Source organism: Aulonocara stuartgranti (genome assembly GCF_965226115.1).
Source record: "Aulonocara stuartgranti genome assembly, chromosome: 14".
NCBI lineage: Eukaryota > Metazoa > Chordata > Actinopteri > Cichliformes > Cichlidae > Aulonocara > Aulonocara stuartgranti.
The window spans coordinates 24,619,652-24,639,978 of record NC_138950.1 but is presented as its reverse complement, the minus strand read 5'-3'; the positions used below and the strand labels follow the sequence as shown (position 1 = coordinate 24,639,978).

General features: G+C 41.5%; 2 protein-coding genes across 2 annotated transcripts; one reads left to right on the top strand and one right to left on the bottom strand.

Annotated features, from left to right (window-relative positions):
• Positions 1 to 541: 541 nt before the first annotated feature.
• On the top strand, positions 542 to 8,082 carry LOC309687130 (C5a anaphylatoxin chemotactic receptor 1-like). The gene is made up of 3 exons (XM_082501854.1): positions 542 to 1,144; positions 5,168 to 5,338; positions 5,469 to 8,082. Exon 3 carries the CDS (start codon positions 5,481 to 5,483, stop codon positions 6,513 to 6,515), a length of 1,035 nt encoding a protein of 344 aa, XP_082357980.1. The 5' UTR covers positions 542 to 1,144; positions 5,168 to 5,338; positions 5,469 to 5,480; the 3' UTR covers positions 6,516 to 8,082.
• A 36-nt stretch (positions 8,083 to 8,118) lies between these two features.
• dact3b (dishevelled-binding antagonist of beta-catenin 3b) lies at positions 8,119 to 18,612 on the bottom strand. Its single transcript, XM_082502045.1, has 4 exons — positions 17,973 to 18,612; positions 12,157 to 12,289; positions 11,243 to 11,353; positions 8,119 to 10,748 (listed from the first exon to the last, which is right to left on the bottom strand). The coding sequence occupies exons 1-4, from the start codon at positions 18,201 to 18,203 to the stop codon at positions 9,244 to 9,246; spliced, it is 1,980 nt and encodes a 659-aa protein (XP_082358171.1). The 5' UTR covers positions 18,204 to 18,612; the 3' UTR covers positions 8,119 to 9,243.
• Positions 18,613 to 20,327: the final 1,715 nt, after the last annotated feature.

Below are 20,327 nucleotides of genomic sequence, written 5' to 3'. Positions count from 1 at the left end.
GATAGAAGGTGAGCACTATGTTGCCTCTATCAAGCCTCACCTTCGCAATTGCCGCCATGTATGAGGTCCACCCGTGCCACTCTGCTCCAAATCGAGGGACAGAATAAACACCTTGGCGACTGTCACAGGATCTCAGCTACACCTTATCAAACAGGTCAGATTTATCAGCAGAAAATATCCCACTGCGAACTGAATCTAAGAAACGTGCATCTAATTATACTGGCTCTTTCACGATTCAATCAATGATTAACCCTTTGTTTGCTCATCTACTCTTGCTCTGTAATATGAAGATCCATAACACTTTTCATTTCTCCCAGCTCAAGCATCTGTGGACAAGCCTGTTGTAGCAAGACTGTAGTTATTGCACATTTTCATTGTAAATAAATTCCCTGTATTGGAGGAACCCTGTGCTTAAGTCCTGTTTTGCCTCCAAGTAAAACTGACAAAAACAGAAATTTCTCATACATTAAGTAATGCTATGGCTGTAACGACTCATTGACAGGATCTGAGAAAACGGCCATGAGACTATTGTATGGGGTACAGTTAAGCTTGAAATTTTCTTTAACTTGATGAATACTTTGATTCATTTATGACATTTGCAAAACATTCCCATCACCGTCATCCATTAACCTGCATGCTAACACTAAATTAAGAAGATCAACTGGGAAACCTTCAGCTATAGCAGACTGGATCATTGTTATAATGTTAAAATGCTGGCTTTGTTTATCTATTAGAATAGTAATGTGTGAAAAGAGAATGTGAATAACAGGAAGCAGCTCAGTGATGCTGGGAGATCTCGGTCAGTGGCTCTAATAGGGTTTCAACTTTTTTGCCCTGAAGACTTAGTGTAGTCATAATGCAAGCACCCACAACCTCCTCAACCAAAATACTTCTACTTTTCTCTCTACTAGGGTCTTATTGTCTTACTATATTTTGTATTGCAAAAAGTATTTGGGCGTTTTTCAACATATTGTTTTTCTGCTGACCTTTATTCAGTTGAGTTCAGAGATGACCTCCTTCACTTCCACCCAGCAGTGCTCCACCCTTCAAATGGCATTACTTCTGAGCACTCAGTGCTGTGAAAATGTTGAGCAAAAACACATTTTCACAAAGCCAGCTTCCTGATATTGCTATATTATGCAATGTGAGTCTTATTTTAACTTTTTTGGAACTTTTTGATGACTTTGTGTTTCATTTCCTGATTTTTTTTTTTTTTTCTAATCTTGGTGATGTCACCAGGCTAAACTGGGAAATCATGCCAAAGCTATTTTTCTCCTCCTTGTTTATGGACAACTGTTGTTCTCTTTTCTTCCACCATTGAGAAACTGATCTCTCAGTTGTGGAAGTGAAAGATGCTGATTAACTACGGGGTCTTAATGGCAGCAGTTACCACAAGGTTGTAGTTCACTTTTGAGAGGCACTGTGAAGCATGGCACAAAGGGAGGCAGCAATAGTGGCTTTTTATTACAAGAGCTAGATATCACTAAAAACACTTTAACTGTGCTGTAGCTTCCGAGTAGGTTAATTTGTGAATAACATTCTAATATGAGAGACATGTTATGTTACTGTCAAATTATTGTTATGAGTTTAAGAATAAACTCTTTTTTCCTATAAATGCAGGACTGCATTCATTTTCAGGTGTTGAGGTATTTTGTTAAAATATTAACAAAGGCAGAAATAAGCCATTTTAGCTGCCCTGACACATACTCATACACAAACTCCTGACATACACCCCAATAAAATAACAATTAAATAACAATTATTACTAAAATATCTTAAACCATTTAACTGAAATCAAAGGAAGTTTTATTTCTGGACTTAAGGGACACTGAATACAAAGAACTTGGCATTTTAACTACAAAACTCCAAATTGACAGGACACACCGATCACAACAAAGAACAGATGAAAACTAGGGGCTTAAATACACACAGGAGGTAAACGGAGCACATACCTGGGAACACAGGCAAACTAATTCTGACGAATGAGCCCATGCACATGGCACAAAAGCACATGGCACAAGAGACTATCAAAATAAGATCAGAAACAAACAGAGACAGAGACTCAACTTTTACAAACTCGAAGAGTAAACAAACACAGACACGTGATCAGGGCCACAGATGAAGATAACTACATACACTCAACAAAAATATAAACGCAACACCTTTGTTACTGCTCCCATTCCCCATGGGATGGACGTAGAGACCTAAAATTCATTCCAGATACACAATATAACCATCCCTCCCAAACAGTGGTCACAAATCAGTCCAAATGTGTGGTAGTGGGCTCATCTGCTATATTGAGATAATCCATCCCACCTCACAGGTGTGCCACATCAGGATGCTGATCTGACATCATGAGTAGTGCACAGGTGTACCTCAGACTGCCCACAACAAAAGGCCACCCTGGAATGTGCAGTTTTGTCTCACAGCAAAATGCCACAGATGCCACAAGCAATGAGGGAGCGTGCAATTGGCATGCTGACAGCAGGAATGTCAACCAGATCTGTCGCCCGTGCATTGAATGTTCATTTCTCAACCATAAGCCGTCTCCACAGGCGTTTCAGAGAATATGGCAGCACATCCAACCGGCCTCACAACCGCAGACCTCGTGTAACCACACCAGCCCAGGACCTCCACATCCAGCAGGTTCACCTCCAAGATCGTCTGAGACCAGCCACCCAGACAGCTGCTGGAACAATTGGTTTGCACAACCAAACAATTTCTGCACAAACTGTCAGAAACCGTCTCAGGGACGCTTGACTGCATGCCCGTCGTCCTCATCGGGGTCTTGACCTGACTCCAGCTCGTCGCCGTAACAGACTTGTGTGGGCAAATGCTCACATTCGATGGCGTCTGGCACGTTGGAGAGGTGTGCGCTTCACGGATGAATCATGGTTCACATTGTTCAGGGCAGATGGCAGCTGAGAATGTCCCAGTTCTTGCATGGCCAGCATACTCACCGGACATGTCACCCATTGAGCATGTTCGGGATGTGCTTGACCGGCGTATACGACAGCGTGTACCAGTTCCCACGAATATCCAACAACCTCGCACAGCCATTGAAGTGGAGTGGACCAACATTCCACAGGCCACAATTGACAATCTGATAGACTCCATGCGACGATGTGTTGCACTGCATGAGGCAAATGGTGGTCACACCAGATACTGACCGGTTCTGGGTCCCCAGACCCCCAATAGCGCAAAAAACTGCACATTCCAGGGTGGCCTTTTGTTGTGGGCAGTCTGAGGTACACCTGTGCACTACTCATGATGTCAGATCAGCATCCTGATGTGGCACACCTGTGAGGTGGGATGGATTATCTCAATATAGCAGATGAGCCCACTACCACACATTTGGACTGATTTGTGACCACTGTTTGGGAGGGATGGTTATATTGTGTATCTGGAATGAATTTTAGGTCTCTACGTCCATCCCATGGGGAATGGGAGCAGTAACAAAGGTGTTGCGTTTATATTTTTGTTGAGTGTATTACAAACTAAGAAGAAAAATGAAAATATAAACAGATTACGAACTTGGAATGAAACCATAAACTAGACACAGACTAGGTAAACTAACACAAAGATCAAGACTGATTGACTACAGGAGACACTATAGGAAGGAGACAGAGACATGAGACCAAGACAGACTGGAAACGAAAGTGGAATTAACTAGACCAAGGAACTAAGAACTAGAAACATAAATAAATAAGCTTGGAAGCACATGGGAAAATACTGAACACCAAAGGACTAGGCAATGAAGAGCTAAAGCATAATCACATTATAAATCTAGAAACAAATCAAAAACCCACAAAACTGAAGAACTGGGTTCAAAGCCAGGGATCCTAATAGGTATATTTACAAAACTGGGAAAGGTTGTTTGCTTTATTAAGAATGAGACACTTTTGTGCATGTGGAAGTGAAAGAGAGAAGCAAGTAAAATGATGACTGGTGCCTAAAACATCAGGTTTAATGTAAAGTAACTTTATTGAACCTTATAATAAGTTCTCCCTTTGTTTAAAGCTAGGGATCTGATGATTTCATTGTTTCAGTGGATAACAAGCAACACTATGTAGCCTTTTTTCTTTTTTTTTATCAATCAAGCCAAGACATTTGATCATAAATGCCTAAGCCAAAGACTTGTCAATGCAGGGTTGTCTGAAAAGAAAAAAAACAAACAAACAGTTGGATCAATTTAAAATTATTTATGAGGCTGGTCTCAGTGTGTACAGGTAGAAGGAAACACTTCTAGCTTCCTTAATGAAACAAAGGAGTGCCCCTGGATTCTGTTCTAGGGCCACTGTTATTTATTTTATATATGAATAATCATAATATCACTACAGCAAAGTTTAATTTTTATGCTGATGACATGTTCATATACTCCTCTGCACCCACACTTAATCAGGCTCTCTGTCATCTCCAGCCAGCATTCAGTGCAGTACAGCATTAACTGTGATTTAAAACGTTTTAAATGTTGACAAAACTAAACAGATCAAGATGTTCTCAAATTCAAAATCTAAACCACTGAACCTTTCAGGTATTACAACAGTTCAGGGCTTGTAACTCAGTCAGCACAAGTACTTAGGAATTAAAATTGATGACTCGCTCTCTTTTATAACCCACATAAGCAACCAGTGAAAAGAAATGAAATTGAAACTGTTCTTTTTTGTAACTTAGAACAAAGTTAAATCTGTTTGGTGAAAAACATCTACTATCAAACTCAATCAAATTGAATTCAATATTAATAACACGAGAACACAAAAGTTTATTATTGCAAACTAGTCTTTGCATTCAAATAAGTGGGAGGTTATCATGTTTGTGGGATTTGCACATTTCCCACATTTACTGAAATGGCAGCTAGAGTGCTGCCATGATCTTTTGACCACATCCTTCAAACACATCTGTTGATCTGTATTTTAACCTCAGGCAGATTCATTTCAGGTCTCAGCTCAAAATAACTGAATTCTAATTTGTATATTTTTATATTATTTTCTTACATCGTGCGTACTTGCAGGTGCAAAACACACGAATAAAGTAAATATTACAAATTGTCTCATCACTTCTGTGACCTAATGACCTAGGTCACAGAAGTGACCTAGGTCATTAGGCCTGTGACCTAATTATTTCTTGTGAAATGAATTTTTTGCAATTAAAACTATTTTTTTTTTAGATTCACCAATTTTGTGACTGCAGTTTCACGCCTACAATGAGGACTCTCAACAGAGATCATGTGCAACTGTGTCTGTGTGGGGTGGGGTGAGAGTATAAAGCTGAGAAGCAAACCAGCTCAACAACTTCCTCTCAGTGGTGACAGAGCAACATAACGAGAGGCTGAACATCGGTGAGTTAATACTAAAGTCTAAAATTGATCATTGTTACTACTAAAATTAATTTAAAAGTCAATAAATATTTTTTCTTGATTGAATTATATTATTTCAGTGAGTTATGAAAATGTTTTTTATACTTCACAGTTGTAAGGAATCATGGATTACGGTGACTATAATTACACATTTCCTGATGATAATTACACATTTCCTGACATTATTGAGTCTGTGACTCCTGAGATTCAGCCGATCCAGATAGTGGCTCTGGTCATGTACAGCCTTGTGGTCCTGCTGGGTGTGCCTGGAAATGCTGTGGTGGTGTGGGTGACGGGGTTCTGCATGTCCCGCTCTGTCACCTCCCTCTGGTTCCTCAACCTCGCTCTGGCTGATCTTCTGTGCTGCCTCTCCATCCCCTTGCTTATGGTCCCTCTGGTCCATGATGATCACTGGCACTTTGGTCCACTGGCCTGTATGCTCATCAGAGGCCTGTTTTACCTGGTGATGTACTGCAGCATCCTGCAGCTGGTTGTGATCAGCGTGGATCGTTTGTTGCTGGTCATTAGACCCATCTGGTGTCAGAACCACAGGCGACCCAAACAGGGTGCTTATGGATGTGTTGCTGTGTGGGTCCTGGCCCTGATAGGCAGTATCCCACAGTTTGTGTACGCCAAGCAGATTGTGGCAGGTGACGAGAAGAGAGAGTGTAGGATGGAGTACACTGTAGACAGTGCCTGGCCTATCTCTGCTTTTCGCTTCCTGATTGGATTCATTATTCCTTTCCTGGTTATTCTAGTTTGTCACTTGGTGGTTTTCAGTAACACACAGAGGAGAATGACACGTAGTCGGACTGGATCCAAGAAAACCCTGAGGGTCGTCATCTCTGTGGTGCTGAGCTTCTTCTTGTGCTGGATACCTCTGCACATCGTGGATTTCCTCATACTGACCACCCCTCGGGGTACTTATGTGAGTCCCAAACTTCACCTGGCACACGTTATAGCGCTCTGCCTGGCTTACTTCAACAGCTGCCTCAACCCTCTGCTCTATGTGTGTCTGGGTCAAAGCTTCAAAGACAGCATGAACCGCTCCCTGCGTAACATCTTCCGCTTCATGGGCGAGGAACCGACCACCAAGAAGAGTGTCACTAATGTGGACACCAAGAGCACCAGTAATGGCAAAGAAATGACAACAATATAACTCTCTTGCATATGGAGGACTGCTGTAACATAAACAGTTCTGTCATGAAGTTTAGCAAAAGACTTTGGCTTGGATTTAAGTCTGTGAACACAAATACACAAAAGTGCATTCATTTTTACAAGTTATGAAGATTTTTTTCCAGTGAATTTGGGTGGTAAGTCAAGTCAAATTTCAAGATTTCAAAAGCAGAACTGATAGTTACACTGTAAGGTTTCTATAAAAATCCATGTCATACGCAACAAAACACATGAAAGTTCTATTATTGGCTTTTACAGAAGAATTACTTCAGAGCATTATGTATATGATGCATTTTCTGACTTTTTGTCATGTTTTAGTATAGTTTGGTAGCAGAAATAAAATACATAGAGATTTGATTACTTTTTCGCAGTGATTATAGAAAAATGCTGATTACATCTTCTTGTATACATGCTGTTTTCATAGACCACAAGAGGGAGACACACTCTAAATGGCTGACACTCAATTTGCTGTAGAACTCTTTGAAAATAAATCAAAACTATTAATACCAGTTATAACTGCTATTAACAGTTATGATTTTCAGTTATATATCTCTTTTAAGCCCCAGTAAGTTTCAGAGCCATAGGTGCTTAGATTCTATTAATAGCTGGTGGTTGGTCCTTTGCTACATTTTGCTAAATCTAAAATCAGGAATCTTGGAGTAGTTTTTGACTTTTGTTTACACTTTGAATGTTCATCTCAAATGTCTGCTTAAGAAACAAGTGAAGTCCCATTGTGTGACGCTCTGAACTAAATGTGTTTTTCATGCATTTATTTCATTATGTGTGGATTATTAAAATCCATTGTTCACTTCTGAACACTCCAGGTTGTTCTGAACACTGCTGCAAGGCTTCTGACTAAATCTTCCAGGTACTCTCATGTCCCACTGTTGCTGACCCAGCTGCACTGGATAATCATTAAATTCAGTCTCCACTTTAAGATTCAAATTTTGACCACGGACAAGCACCAGCATACATTAGTGAACTTTTACATACATCCTGTAACTCTCTACCTCTTGGTCATCACAATGACTTGGTGGTCTCTTTCAAACAACAGCTGATAAAAAATTATCTTGTGATGTTTATCTTGAAAGTTGATGTAAAAAAAATGTACATATATGTACTTATATTTCTATCTATATGATGTTGGTATTTTGAGGCGAAGAGACTGGAAAGAGACAAGAGCTACGATAAATAGTCAAATCTGGGGTTTGACCATCATTACATAACTATTAATATAGTTTGCTATTACATATCAAGGCTCAATACACACTATTGGCTGTATAGATACTTTGATACTATACTCAACAGAGAGAGTTGGTCATGAGCTGCAAATCCATCCATCCACTCATCCTACAGTGGATTACCAGTTAAGGTTAAAGCAGAGAGCTTAGAATCACATGGGGGGAAAATGTATTCTTGAAAGTTTTCAATCAGGATTTCTGCATTTCTAACTTTTAACATATAAAACAGAACCTTAATTTTTGCATTATATGAAATATTAAGAATATATTAACCTTCATTTTGCTTGTTAACACATTGTCTTTTTTGATTTAAGAATAAACAAAAAAGTGCTAAAATATCAAAACTGAGTGAAATGCTTTCTTTATTTACAGTTGTTCCAAACAAGTCCACATATTTATTTACAGTGTGTAGGTCCCAGTGTTTCAGGGAATCTGTGAGTTTAAACATGCATGCATGAATGTACACAGGCCCCTTAGTGTGGCCTCTAATAAATCCATCCCTGACACATGGATGTCTGGTTCTTTATGCTCACTGGCTGCAGAGGGGAGGTAGTAAGAAGTTCACTGCAGTGAATCCAGGACATACTAAGAGGAGCTCAGTAACAGCTGGATATGCAGAAGTGTGCCCTGCTGAGAGACTCACAGTTGGTGCAGGATTTTTGAGTCTGCAGGAAACCAAATTTAAACATGGTTATTCAGTTAAGTTTTAGCACTCATACCACATTCAGAAAAGTATCCTAACCCTTTTCTAAATCGTTCCCTTGACTTTCTTACAGAGGATTGTGAATTTGTAGGAATAGGGAGATATTAATTCGCACAATTCTAGTGGATTAACTCCAACATTTCAAGTGCATTGCAAAGTTTAGTTGTAGATTTTTTGCTAATATGTCGATTTTTGCTTGCGTTTGAATGCAGTTTAGCACAAAGAATTAAAAGAAATTCCTGTTTACTTTATGACTTTCAGCAAAAAGCATAATCTTTAAAAAAGACCATCAGAGGTTATTATGAAATCTGAACACAGCAAATTTACCTAGTATGTTTTAAGGCCCGTATCACAAAGATTTGATATAGTTTTTAGACTAATAATGTGACTTGGTGAAAATATCAGTAATACATTGATTAACCACAATTATCTGATGAGAGCAAATGAAACAGAGGAAAAACTGCCAGCATATTCAGTCACTCCGCTTCTAGGTGGTACATGTCATTTGGTATCAGTTGTCATCCATTAGAGCAGTATACTGCCCATTAGTCTTGTGTCTGATGGTTGTCAACTGGAAGATAAATGTAACCAGATAGTACAAATGAAAGATCTTTGAATAGATCATTATTCATGCCAATACATGTAAAGGCATCTCACTATGACATACTGTAGATTGAATATAAAGATGGGATGTGATATTTGACATAGGATTTGGTGGCAAGTAAGTTACTGACGAGTATGTGTTTAAAACTAGTTTGACGAGTTTCTCATACAGTAGTCATGACTTTAAGCGACCCTGAGCGGAATCTGAGAATCTTCTTCTTCAGAGCGTGGGAAGCTTTTATCTTGACAAAGGCTTTTGGTTGAGATGGGGTATTGGCAGTGGCTTGTGGTGAAGGAGAGGATGAAGAAGAGGTAGAAGCAAGGCGGGGTGGCAGCTGCTGGGGCCACACCAGCCCCCCGCTCTCATCTGAGTCGCTGGATAGCGAGCTGGAGGCTGGAGAATATACCTCGCTCATGCTAGACTCGGACTCTGCGGGGGCAGCACCACCATAGCTCTCCTCCCCCTGACAGAGAGGTGCGCTTTCCTGAAAGTCCTGCTGCCAGTGCTTGGCGTGCTGCTGTTGGTGGTAGTTCTGGGGTTGGGAATGGGAACAAGAAGGGCCGTGGCGAACTTTTCGAGGTGGTCGTCTGTGTACCTGCCCTGCTTGGACTTCCCCCTCATCTTGGCTGAGCTCCAGGTTAGATCGCCAGCGTCGGCTCTCGTTGTGGCTGTTGTAGACCACCTGGTGTCCTACAACCTGGTTTTGATTCTGAGGCAGTGTATGAGGATCACCTCTGCCTTGGGGCCTCTCTGTGGTGCTGTACCTCCTCTCTGGAAGCACCCGCTGACCCAGGAGGCTGTTTTCAGACTGGGATCTATTGGTTTTACTGCTTGACTTCTTGGATCTCTGTCTCTCGCTGTGATTTTTCTTAGATGCTCTGTACTTGAGGTGATCAGGAGATGTGAAAACTTGGTTGGACTTTGGCTGCTCTTGGTTGTAATGTCTTGGGGAGCACAGAGGGGCATGACAGGCTTGTCCAGGAATATACTGAGCACTTACTAAACTGTGCATGTGAAGAATAGGGGGATGTAGATAATGATGGGGGGATGGGGGTTCACAACAAAGGTCAAGAGCCCCAACTCCACAGTTATGGTCCAGTGAGGGCGGAGGGGATGGTAGCCTTCCAGCCAGGGAAATTAGATTGGGCTGGGGGTAGGGCAGCGCTAAATAACAGTCCTCCTCCAAAGATGGGGCCTCCCCACCACAGGCCTCTCGCTCCAGGTCACAACCCCATCCCTGGCCATTAGGATTTGTAGAAAGGTCACCATGGGGCTGAAGATGATGATCAGAAGGGCGGTGCTCTGTGGTTAAAGAAGGAGTTATCCTGTGTAGGGAGCTGTGTCCAGAGCCACTGCAGTATGGGGGGTCAGGGCTAAGAGTGGTGCGAGGCTGACAAGGTCTTGGTGTGAGGGTATGGCGTTGGATGAGACTCAGGATGTAACCCTCTACCTTCAAAGCCAGCTGATAGTCCTCTTCGGTGACCTGATCCTCTTCAGGTTGCTGCTCCCAGCCACCATTGTCTCCGCTGGGGTCCCACTGCCAGGAGTCAATGGCAGTGCCCTCCTCAGCAATACCCTCAAGAGGTGGGTAGGGGGCAGAGAAAGAGCGGGGTAGCGTGGTGCGTAGAAGTGGTGCATCAAATTCTCCATCCAGCATAAGGGGGTCTCCTGATTGCAGAGAGAAATATTGAGAAATAAGTGAAGTAGTAAGTAAAATCATCCTGAATGCATAACTATGAGGTGATCAATAAAAGTTCTAATAGTTAAACAGTAATAAATAATCTCAAAACTAAGAGTCTGCAGCCATGCCACTCTCAGTCTGTTCCCATACATTTGCAATATTAGCATTTAACAAAAAGACAAATAATAGAATTGCACTTGTTATTAGGCTGGGTCTGACGCATCCTCATCTTTGACCTAATAAGATGGTAATCAGAACAGAGCCAAAATCCAGTCTACAGAAAACCCTAAAATAAAAAGAATAAGTCTTCTAATGTTTATTAAGCCTCTTTCACATAAAGACAGTTGACTAAGAGTCTGCTGTTTTCTCATGCTAATATGCAAAGAGTATGTGCTAATATGTTAATCATTTTACTTCAACAAGAGCACATATGCAGGTTTCACAATATCTCAAATCTTCCACGTCTGATAGTCTTGCTTACCCACAGACTTTGGCCTGTCACTGGTGTAAGCCCAGGAGGAGACACTCTCTGTGGGCTCAGTGGTACAAGATTTTCCTTTTGGTGACTGACCTTCACTTGATTCATAGAAACCTAGGACACAGTGTAATTAGTGTAATTAACTCATCGCAATTTTAATGATTTCTTTGAACTGTTTTTTTTCCATGGTGGAATGATTGCACAGCATGCATCTTTAATGACTTGGTTTGGGATTTTCTTGAATGTACACAGGGTCAAAAGGATACATACAGGCTCATATATGCACATATATGCACAGTCACTTAAATCTTTTAATGAGTGATGCTGAAGGTTCTGCAATGTCTTTTAATTGAACAACAACAACACAGCCTATTAACTTCTAATTAGTGAGAGGTTAACAGGCCTTATATTGTACAATCATTTTACTCTGGAAAAAGAAGGGTTCAAAGAAATCTTTAAAATCCTCAAATTACCATGACATTCACACAGATTATGAGTCTATGTAAACTTCTGATCATAACTGAACAGAATTAACCACATCCCACGCATATCGTTGGACGGTGGGAGGAGAATCCACACACAAAGGCCTCAAACTGGACTCAAACCTAGGACCTTCTTGCTGTGAGGCAAAGGCACCAATAGAAAAAGAGAGGCTTATCTCATCTCTTATAACTCATTCCACTCCTCAAAAAATAGAAAAGTTTCTCACTGCATTTCACAAATAGGCCACAGATTAAAATCACAAACAACTGGAGCATAAAGGAACAATAAGAGCAGAGACTCAAACATGAAATACAAAGAACACAAGTTTCGTTCAGCTGAGCAACACTCTGGAAAAAAACAACTTCATTTACTGAAAAAAGGGAATTATATAGTGTGTTTGCACTTTGATTTCACTGCCTTGCAGAAATAAGTACCAGAACTCGGTCGACTGTTGCCAGTTTCTCCTTGGGCTCTGTCACAACAGTCATCAGCAGCGTCGATCCTCAGCTCTCCCACCTGCTGTTCCAGCGTTTGCATTAGACCCCACGGGGAGCTCTGAAGAGCACTCTGAAAAACAGGCAAACATGCATTCAGACTATTTTCTTGCAGTCTGTAACTGGTTGAACTGATGGGAAAATAAATATTAAGTAGACAGTACGAAGCAAAAATGATTGATTTTAGGAACAAAGCAAAAAAACAAAAAAAAATTCCAGCAGTGTTTGTAGTTTAATGAGTGCTTTCTGGATATGCTAATGGCAGAAGCACAGCTGTGAATCGTTCGCAGCTTGTTTCTCCAGCTGCAACATTGCTCCTAATTTATAATGCCTGAAAATATTAAAACCAATAAATAAAAATAACAAAGCCAAAACTCTGATGCAGAAGTGTGTAAAATCGAAACGTGGCCATCACATGACCATCATTTATAAAAGCAGGCTTACTGAAGAGGTTGAAACATGAATAATTCATAGCACTGTGAAGGAGGGGGAAGAGGGAGGGTGGGGTGTTATTTCATGTGGGTGGACACACACACACACACACACACACACACACACACACGTGCTTGCAGACACTCGCGAGCCAGATATACAAATAATTGCTCATTTAGCTCAAACCAGCAACAAATGAGACTGGGTATATGTTAAACATATGTTAAAGTCCCCCCAAAACAAATAAATAAATAACGCTGTCGTTCTTACACTTGTGTGTTTACCATTTGGAAGCCCACCCCGCTACCTCACACAGCCTTCCTCAAACCACTACAATCCCCCACCCTCCCATTTACCCATCTGTTTGTGGTAAAACCGAGTAATTAAACATGCTGGTTCATCCAGCCTGATCATTTTTTGCTGGTGTCATATTGACAGCATGTGACACACACACTTAACATGGGCACGCATTTCCATGCCCGTCTACCTGAATGGGTTAACACAAGTGCACAGACAGCTCTGTTTGCAAGACTTTAGAGGACGTTAAATGGACTTTGATTCACTGCCTGCAGGCTATCTTTCATTATGACAGCTAGCTGTCACAACCTAACCCTTCCTTGTTGCACTTGTGAGGAAGACAAGTACCCAGAATCTGAGTCTATAAACAAACTGTGTCAGCAACGTGAGTAATACCTTCTCTGATACACGCAGACCTAATACAGGCATTTTAGATGGCTGGATTTAATATGGCTGACACGCAACGCTCGTTAAGAGACTTCATTACCAGGCGATTGAGCGTGCCCTCATAACAAGGTGACACTTTTCACATTACACACTTCTCACGACAGACAACTCCTCCCTGAGCTCTGTCATCGTCGACACATGTAGCTGGATGACATGCAGAGAAGCTCGTTAGAAATCCTCTAAGAATGCACTGTATTATTAACAGACAACAGATAAAGATAATGCAGAATACTGAATAAATAAATACGTAAATAAATAAATACATAAATAAATAATATCAGAGAATCAACACAGCATCAAAGCAGGGATTTGTTTATTTGGGTGGTGCTGGAACAAAGTGGCTTTTAAGCTGTGCTGTGCACCACTTTGGGACTTGAAGCCTTCATCCATAAAGAAGAAGCGCACACTCACTATGCAAAGGTGTAAATCATCAAGTACAACTGAACCAGCCAACCACTGTAAATGCCTGGCTATATAGGGATGGTAGGTTCAGCTGTTGCTCATCAATCAGCCACAGATTGCTCTAAAAGACTTCTGATTAAAATGTAATGAATTGTAGCTGACGAAAAGTCACCCAACGTAATCGAACATAAGAACTTTAAAAGTGTTTACGTATTGTGGCATTTTCTACTCCTCTATGTGGTCTATAAACAAACTGCATTAGGGTCAAATACATGCTCATTTAATCTTAAAATCTCAGGCTGCTTTTACAAATGTTTTCACCACAACTGATCTAACGGTGGTCATTCATTTGCAAAACATTCCCTGTAACATTTTGTGCAAGCGACATAGTGGCATGCTAACATCAAATTAAAAAGATCACCAAACAGACATGATCATTCTTTTTGTGTTACAGTGCTGTTATTATCTATTCAGAACAGTAATATGTGAAAAGACAATGTTTATAACAGGAAGTGGCTCAATGTGTCTGAGAGATCTCTGTCAGTGCCTTTAGGCTCTAACTCCCCTGTCCTGCAGACTTAATGCAATCATAATGGAAGCACAGACAACCTCTTCACCCCAAATACTGTCACCTCTTTTGTCTCTGCTAGCGGCCTTATTGTCTTACTATAAACAAAGCGCTAGCATCACTATATCAATACTGTTTTGTATGGCAGAAACGTTGGGTGCTGGTTTGTGGTAAAGAAATGCTGAGAGGAGGGGAGGCTATTGGAAATCAATAAATCAATGATGCTATTTCAGAGTGGCAACTGACTGCCATCTAATTGTGGACATATGCACAAACACAGGGCTGGATATTAATTTATAACAAAAAAACAAACAAATCTCTGTGGATGAACAAACCATTTGGTTTATACTGTGACATTTTGCTTTGACTGCACTCTGTTATTACAGGTCTCACACTGGTTCCCAGACATGCTGCACACTGTATTATTGCTTCTTTTTTTTTTTACTGCATCCTGCAGGCTGCTGGGGGATGGGGGAGATGAAGAACACTGTGCAGCCAGTCTCACTTATAGCCATTAAGCTGCTGTGGCTGTACAACACATCAGGACCACCTGTTCTCTCAGTGAAAAACACTGAGCAGCAGGTGAGGCCAGGTGAAACCAGGGACATGAACAGTGACTGGGCAAATTTTCCTGTCATTAGCTACTGCACTTTAGTGTGTGTGCAGAACGTGATGCTGCAGAGTTTAATAAGAGTGGATTGTCTCTGTTGATATAGAAAGATACATTCAAATTCAGTCACACATTGGGTTTTTCTGCAAGACAACACAGAAGCAGGCAAAAGTGTCTCTGTATTTTTTTTTTAGAAAGGAACAATGACCAGTGAAGGCCGGTGGGTCTTTGAAACAATATTGCCAGGATAAAGAAATCTATTGAACAGAGAGCACAAAGCATGCAGCCTCACTGCTGGACTCTCTATAATTAAAGCTATGTTGTGACTGGATCCACAGTGGGAGGCCGGAAACACACACACACACACACACACACATGCACAGCACATGCACAAACACAGGGCACCCTGCCCCCCGTGTTTGCTCAGCTACTGATCTCTTATTTCTTCAGAGCACGTGGACACATTTTAAATTATTTGTTTTAGTTTGGTAAAATATATTCAGTGATTTTGGGAGGAAGTTCTTCACACGCACACAAAGAGTTTATCCATTGCATTGTGAATAGTATTAATTAGTTTCCTCTGAATCTGTTCAGTGTGCGCAGTGGCTCGTAGGCACAGCAGCAGGGTGCATGGCCTGCAAAGGGAATCCTTAAAGAAAGACTTGAAACAGGCTGTGCTCATGTGACTGAAAATTGCATAACTAAATGAGAGTCGATCTCAAAGTGAGCTTGTATCATAATTTTTGCACGTGTGTATCGTCTGTGTGCATATAATTCGTATATTTTCTGAAGCTTATTTGCTTGAACGGCTGTGTACACAAAGAAACCAAAGAGCACAAACAAAATCCAGTTGAGGTTTTTGTTTGTGTGCCAGAACAAAGCGCAGTAAACCATCATGCGAGTGATCAGTCACTGCTGAGCAGACTATACGTTCACTAATGATGCGCTGCTGTCTTAACACAAGGACACACACAGCCTGATTGATGATGCGCCAGCAGTTCAGCAAAGACACAAAACAATAGCAAAATCCACTGTAGATACAAACACACAATCCTGTAGAATGCAAAGATTTTTTTCTATGTGCCCAAACATGCAATAATTAAAAATTTGGTTTACATCCCCTAGGCCAATTAATATTCTTCAGAGGAGATTAAATAACATTTCAGAGCACATTTTCTCCCCTAAAATCACTTCTCCGCTGATGGATGCATGTGTGCCACATTCATACAAAATTCATATAATCCCTTCCACTCTCTCCAAAAACACACAGCAGGGAAGCTGAGAGGGAGGTCAGAGATTCGTGCTTTCCCAGCTGCTGTCTGTCGTCCCACAGCTGTCAACACCTTCAACACCACATACTGTATGAAGAAGGGGGGAAAAGAAGAAAAAAAAATTGCATCTCTCAGCCTGTTTGGGGCCACATTCATGTTCAAGGCACACACGATGTCAGTCTCATGGGTCAGTTGTTTCTATGTCACACCGTGAACTATACATTTTGCAGACTTTAACCTACACGCGAAATGAGATTGGGGATTTAGCTCGGACGCAGATGGTGACCTGATATCACGAAGACTCAATTTGAGGCTTCAATTAGAGTCCTGTCGGGTCCAAATATTCTCCCAGGACTTTCCCGTGTAATTACTCACACGCTTGGATGAGCGCAACAGTTAATAAACATCGATCCAAAGGCGAATTGCGCAGAAATGAAAACGGGGAAATTATGCGCCCTTGTGAGGAAACTCGTGTCACTCCTTCACTCGCCTTCACTCGTCACTCTCCAGCTGATGTGGATGAAATGCGCTGGCAGCTCCTAAGGCACCGGTGGACATGTGAGCATAACTGCGCGTGGCACTCTCGAAAAACTCACTTTATTTTGATCGTTAATTTATTTATTTATTTTTTAACAGAAAATCATATCATGTCATATTTCTAAAGCCAGTGCGGAGAGCCACCAATGTGCGCCTTTTCCTCTCACTGGGGCCTCGATCGCCATCATTAGTATTCTGCTCCATATGCGGCTATTGTTAGGGCCCCGGCGGAGGAGGAGGAGAAGAAGGGAGGGAGGGGGGGGGGGGGGGGGGGGGGGGCTGGAGATGTGAAGAGGAGGAGGCTGATTTAATTTCTCCCTTTTTTCCACCCTCTTTAATAATGCCATGCTTTTGTAGTAATGTTGAGACAACACCAGAAGTTAAAACGGAATTAAACCTCACCGAGACATAAAAACTTGGGCAAAAAAAGAGAGAAAGTGAAGAAGAACCGTTTTCAGCGCAGATAAGTGCTCACTGGTGCGTGAAACTCCCCGTGTGAACCGCTGATGTAATGCTGTTAGTGAAACTTCTATTTGCCGTTATAGAACCAGTTTTAACCTCCCCCCTCCCCGCCCGTTTTACTCTGGCAACATATCGGTCTTATTTTGCTTGAGCGTCACGTAAATAAAAACAAAACAAAACAACATTCCATGAATTACACGGATGCTAATGTTCACATAAAAACGTTAGCTCCACCAGCAACAGAAAAGCAAGAGGAATAATTCATCCATTTATGATGTGCGGAGAGCACAAATGAGAGCTTGTTAAGTGGAATATAAAAGTCTAGGCGGAGGGAACAATGGGCCATTAAATAGTCGGTCTGTGGCACAAACGGCGGCTGCTCCACCCCCTGATTTCGTTCCCCAGGGGCATAAATCTCAGCCAAAAAGCAGAGTAACGCATTACACCCTTTCAAACAGAGAGCCTATTAATCAAGTTGAGTAACTTTTTTTTCTTTGTAGCTAGACTTCACAGCAGCACAAAAGGCGCTGCCCAAACTAGAAGACCATCCAGCGGTCAAGCGGGTTTCAATGAGTCTACGCTGAAGGCTATTAGATATTCAAAAGTATGTAGAGTTGTGATACATGACAGGGGTATAAGGTGGAGTTCTTTTATCACAGGGTGGGGTAATGCGGGAGGGCTGGAATGCAAACATACAGTTGCAGTAAAAGGCTCAACACAAACTTCTTACCAGCTGACGTCTCAGTGTCAAGTTTTCCTGGCCCCAGCTGCTGAAACATCTCAGCTCTCCTCTGGAGCTTTCCTGGGCAAGCGGGTCTCCCAGAGCCAGCGCCCCCAGAACCAGACACTCCTGCCGCTGTCTGCGGAGCTCCAGTTCGCATAGCCCGGCCAAACACGCCTCCAAGCGCTCTTTGGTTCGACTGCGTTCCACAGTTACGGGATACGAGAAGGCACGATGCATGCCTCTCAGATCCAGGAATTATGTGCAATGAAAGCTACTTAGTTCCCTTGTATTGTAGTTTGCGCTCTCCAGTTGACCCAGATTTACGAGGGCAAGCGCAGGCTATAAAGGGCCATGCTGTATCCCTTTCCTTGTGATAGTATGGTTGCCTTGGAGCTGCATGGTTCTCCAGACTGTCTATCCGCTATACATTTTCTATTTCGCAGCTGTCAAACGGCAGGAACAGAGCTCCGCCCTCTGCGACCAGCCACGGCGAAAAAGTGGGGCTCGAGCCTTCCGCCCCTTTGTAAATCCACTCTCAGCCTTCATTGGACACGAGGGGCTGGCGGGGTGATGCGCGTAAACGATGTCCCATCCCCCTTGATTCATGACAGCGAGGCGTCGACCTCACCCATCTTCCCATCATGGACCTACACTAATGTAATTCTTCAGGAGGCAGTAAAACGCATGAAGCAATTTAACGTCGCCAACGGAGAAATGAATTAAACAACGACAAGACAGAAAAAAAGGGCATCAAGTGAAGAGGATCCAATAATGTGATCGTCACATATCTTTTCACCAACATCTAGTTTGTATTGATCTGCCTCATCTCCATGTGTCTTCTATAGAAAACGATTAACTCATGATTTATTGAGGGAAACAAGTTTTCCTCCTTCTTCATTTCACCCCCCGCTGCTCGCGGTGCTGCATGTCTTCTGGATGCTGAGGAATGCAGAACACGTCTTCCAATCAACGCTGTAAAAATGTTTATGAATGTTTTATAAAGTGCACGATTTTGTTTAGTCTGTGCAAGAAAGTAAAAAAGAAAAAAGAAAAGAAAAAGAAAGCGGAAGCCGAAAGACACCAAATATTGAACAATACACAGGATAAGCAATTCATTCACTACCATTATTTAGCATTTTTTGAGGCTTTTACTTCGCACATGCACATTTCTGCGGTTTTTATGGCGTCTTAATTAAACAATTAACAGGCAATTTATGAAACATAAAATGAGACAACAAGGAGCTGTAAGAATCACGTGAGCAGTCTCTTCTGACTGCGGAAGGTTATGACAGAGTTGTTCTGTAGGTACAAATCCTAAAAATAACAACACTTTTAAACATGACATCAATATTTAAAAGTCTTATGATTTTATTTTTTGAGTGCAGTAACAGATGAATATTTCATCCATACGTCACACACTATTTTCCTCAATACTACTCTCTCTGTTAAGTCTTCTGAGGTCAACCATATTGTGTCTGTAGCAACCGCAGTCAAAAGAAAGTATATGCTCTTTAAATCCTAAGGTTTTAGATATCAGAATATAATAAAAATCATTCGGTCCTTAGCAAGTTATACAACAACAAGAAGGCATGACATATTAAAACGCGTCATTATTTATTCAACAGACATTAAAGCACGATGCAGAAGCAGTGTGCAAAATATTAAGCACACGATTATTTCTTAACAGTATTAAGAGTGTGGGCTGGGTGCTGCCAATGAAATGCACTGAATTAGCTGAATTAGCTGAATTAGTGTGAACATCTCCATTAAAGCAGAAGTTTTGGCACTTTGTTTGTCTGGAGAATTCAGGTGTGTGTTAACATGATGCCACAGAGGAAAGACATCAGCAACAATCTTAGAATCTTAGAAACCAAAACAAGAAAACCCCAAGACTCTAAAGGTCTCAGTTAACATGCTAAATGTTAAAGTTCATCATAGTACAAATAAAAAACACTGATCAAATATGCCTTTTTTGTAACTGTTGCTGGAACAAAGCCCATTCTCTCTGTAAGGAACAGGGCAGCTCCATTCAGGTTTCCAAAGTTGCTTCTGAACAAATTCTTCTGGAACAATGTGCTTTGCACAGACAAAACTAAAGTGGAGATGCTTGGCAATAATGCACAGCACCATGTCTGGAGAACAAGACAGAAAATCAGCACAAGCATCTCATACCAACCAGCCACAGGGCCTGGGTAGCTGGCGAGTCGACTATGAGCTCCTGTGGATACCAAAGTATTCTAGAGTCAAATATGAGGCCATCTGTTTGACAACTAAAGCTTCCTAAACTGGGTTATGCAGCAGTGACTTCAAGCACAGAAGCAAATCTAATAAAAGAATGGCCAAAAAAAAAGGGATCAATCA

Bases quoted from the DNA above. Each gene is read 5' to 3' on its own strand.
- dact3b (XM_082502045.1), bottom strand. From the start codon at position 18,203: ATGCATCGTGCCTTCTCGTATCCCGTAACTGTGGAACGCAGTCGAACC. The intron at 11,354-12,156 runs GTACTTATTTCT...ACTGTGTCCTAG, and splicing joins CAACAGTCGACCGAGTTCTG to GTTTCTATGAATCAAGTGAA. The intron at 10,749-11,242 runs GTAAGCAAGACT...CTCTGCAATCAG, and splicing joins TGACAGGCCAAAGTCTGTGG to GAGACCCCCTTATGCTGGAT.
- LOC309687130 (XM_082501854.1), top strand. From the start codon at position 5,481: ATGGATTACGGTGACTATAATTACACATTTCCTGATGATAATTACACA.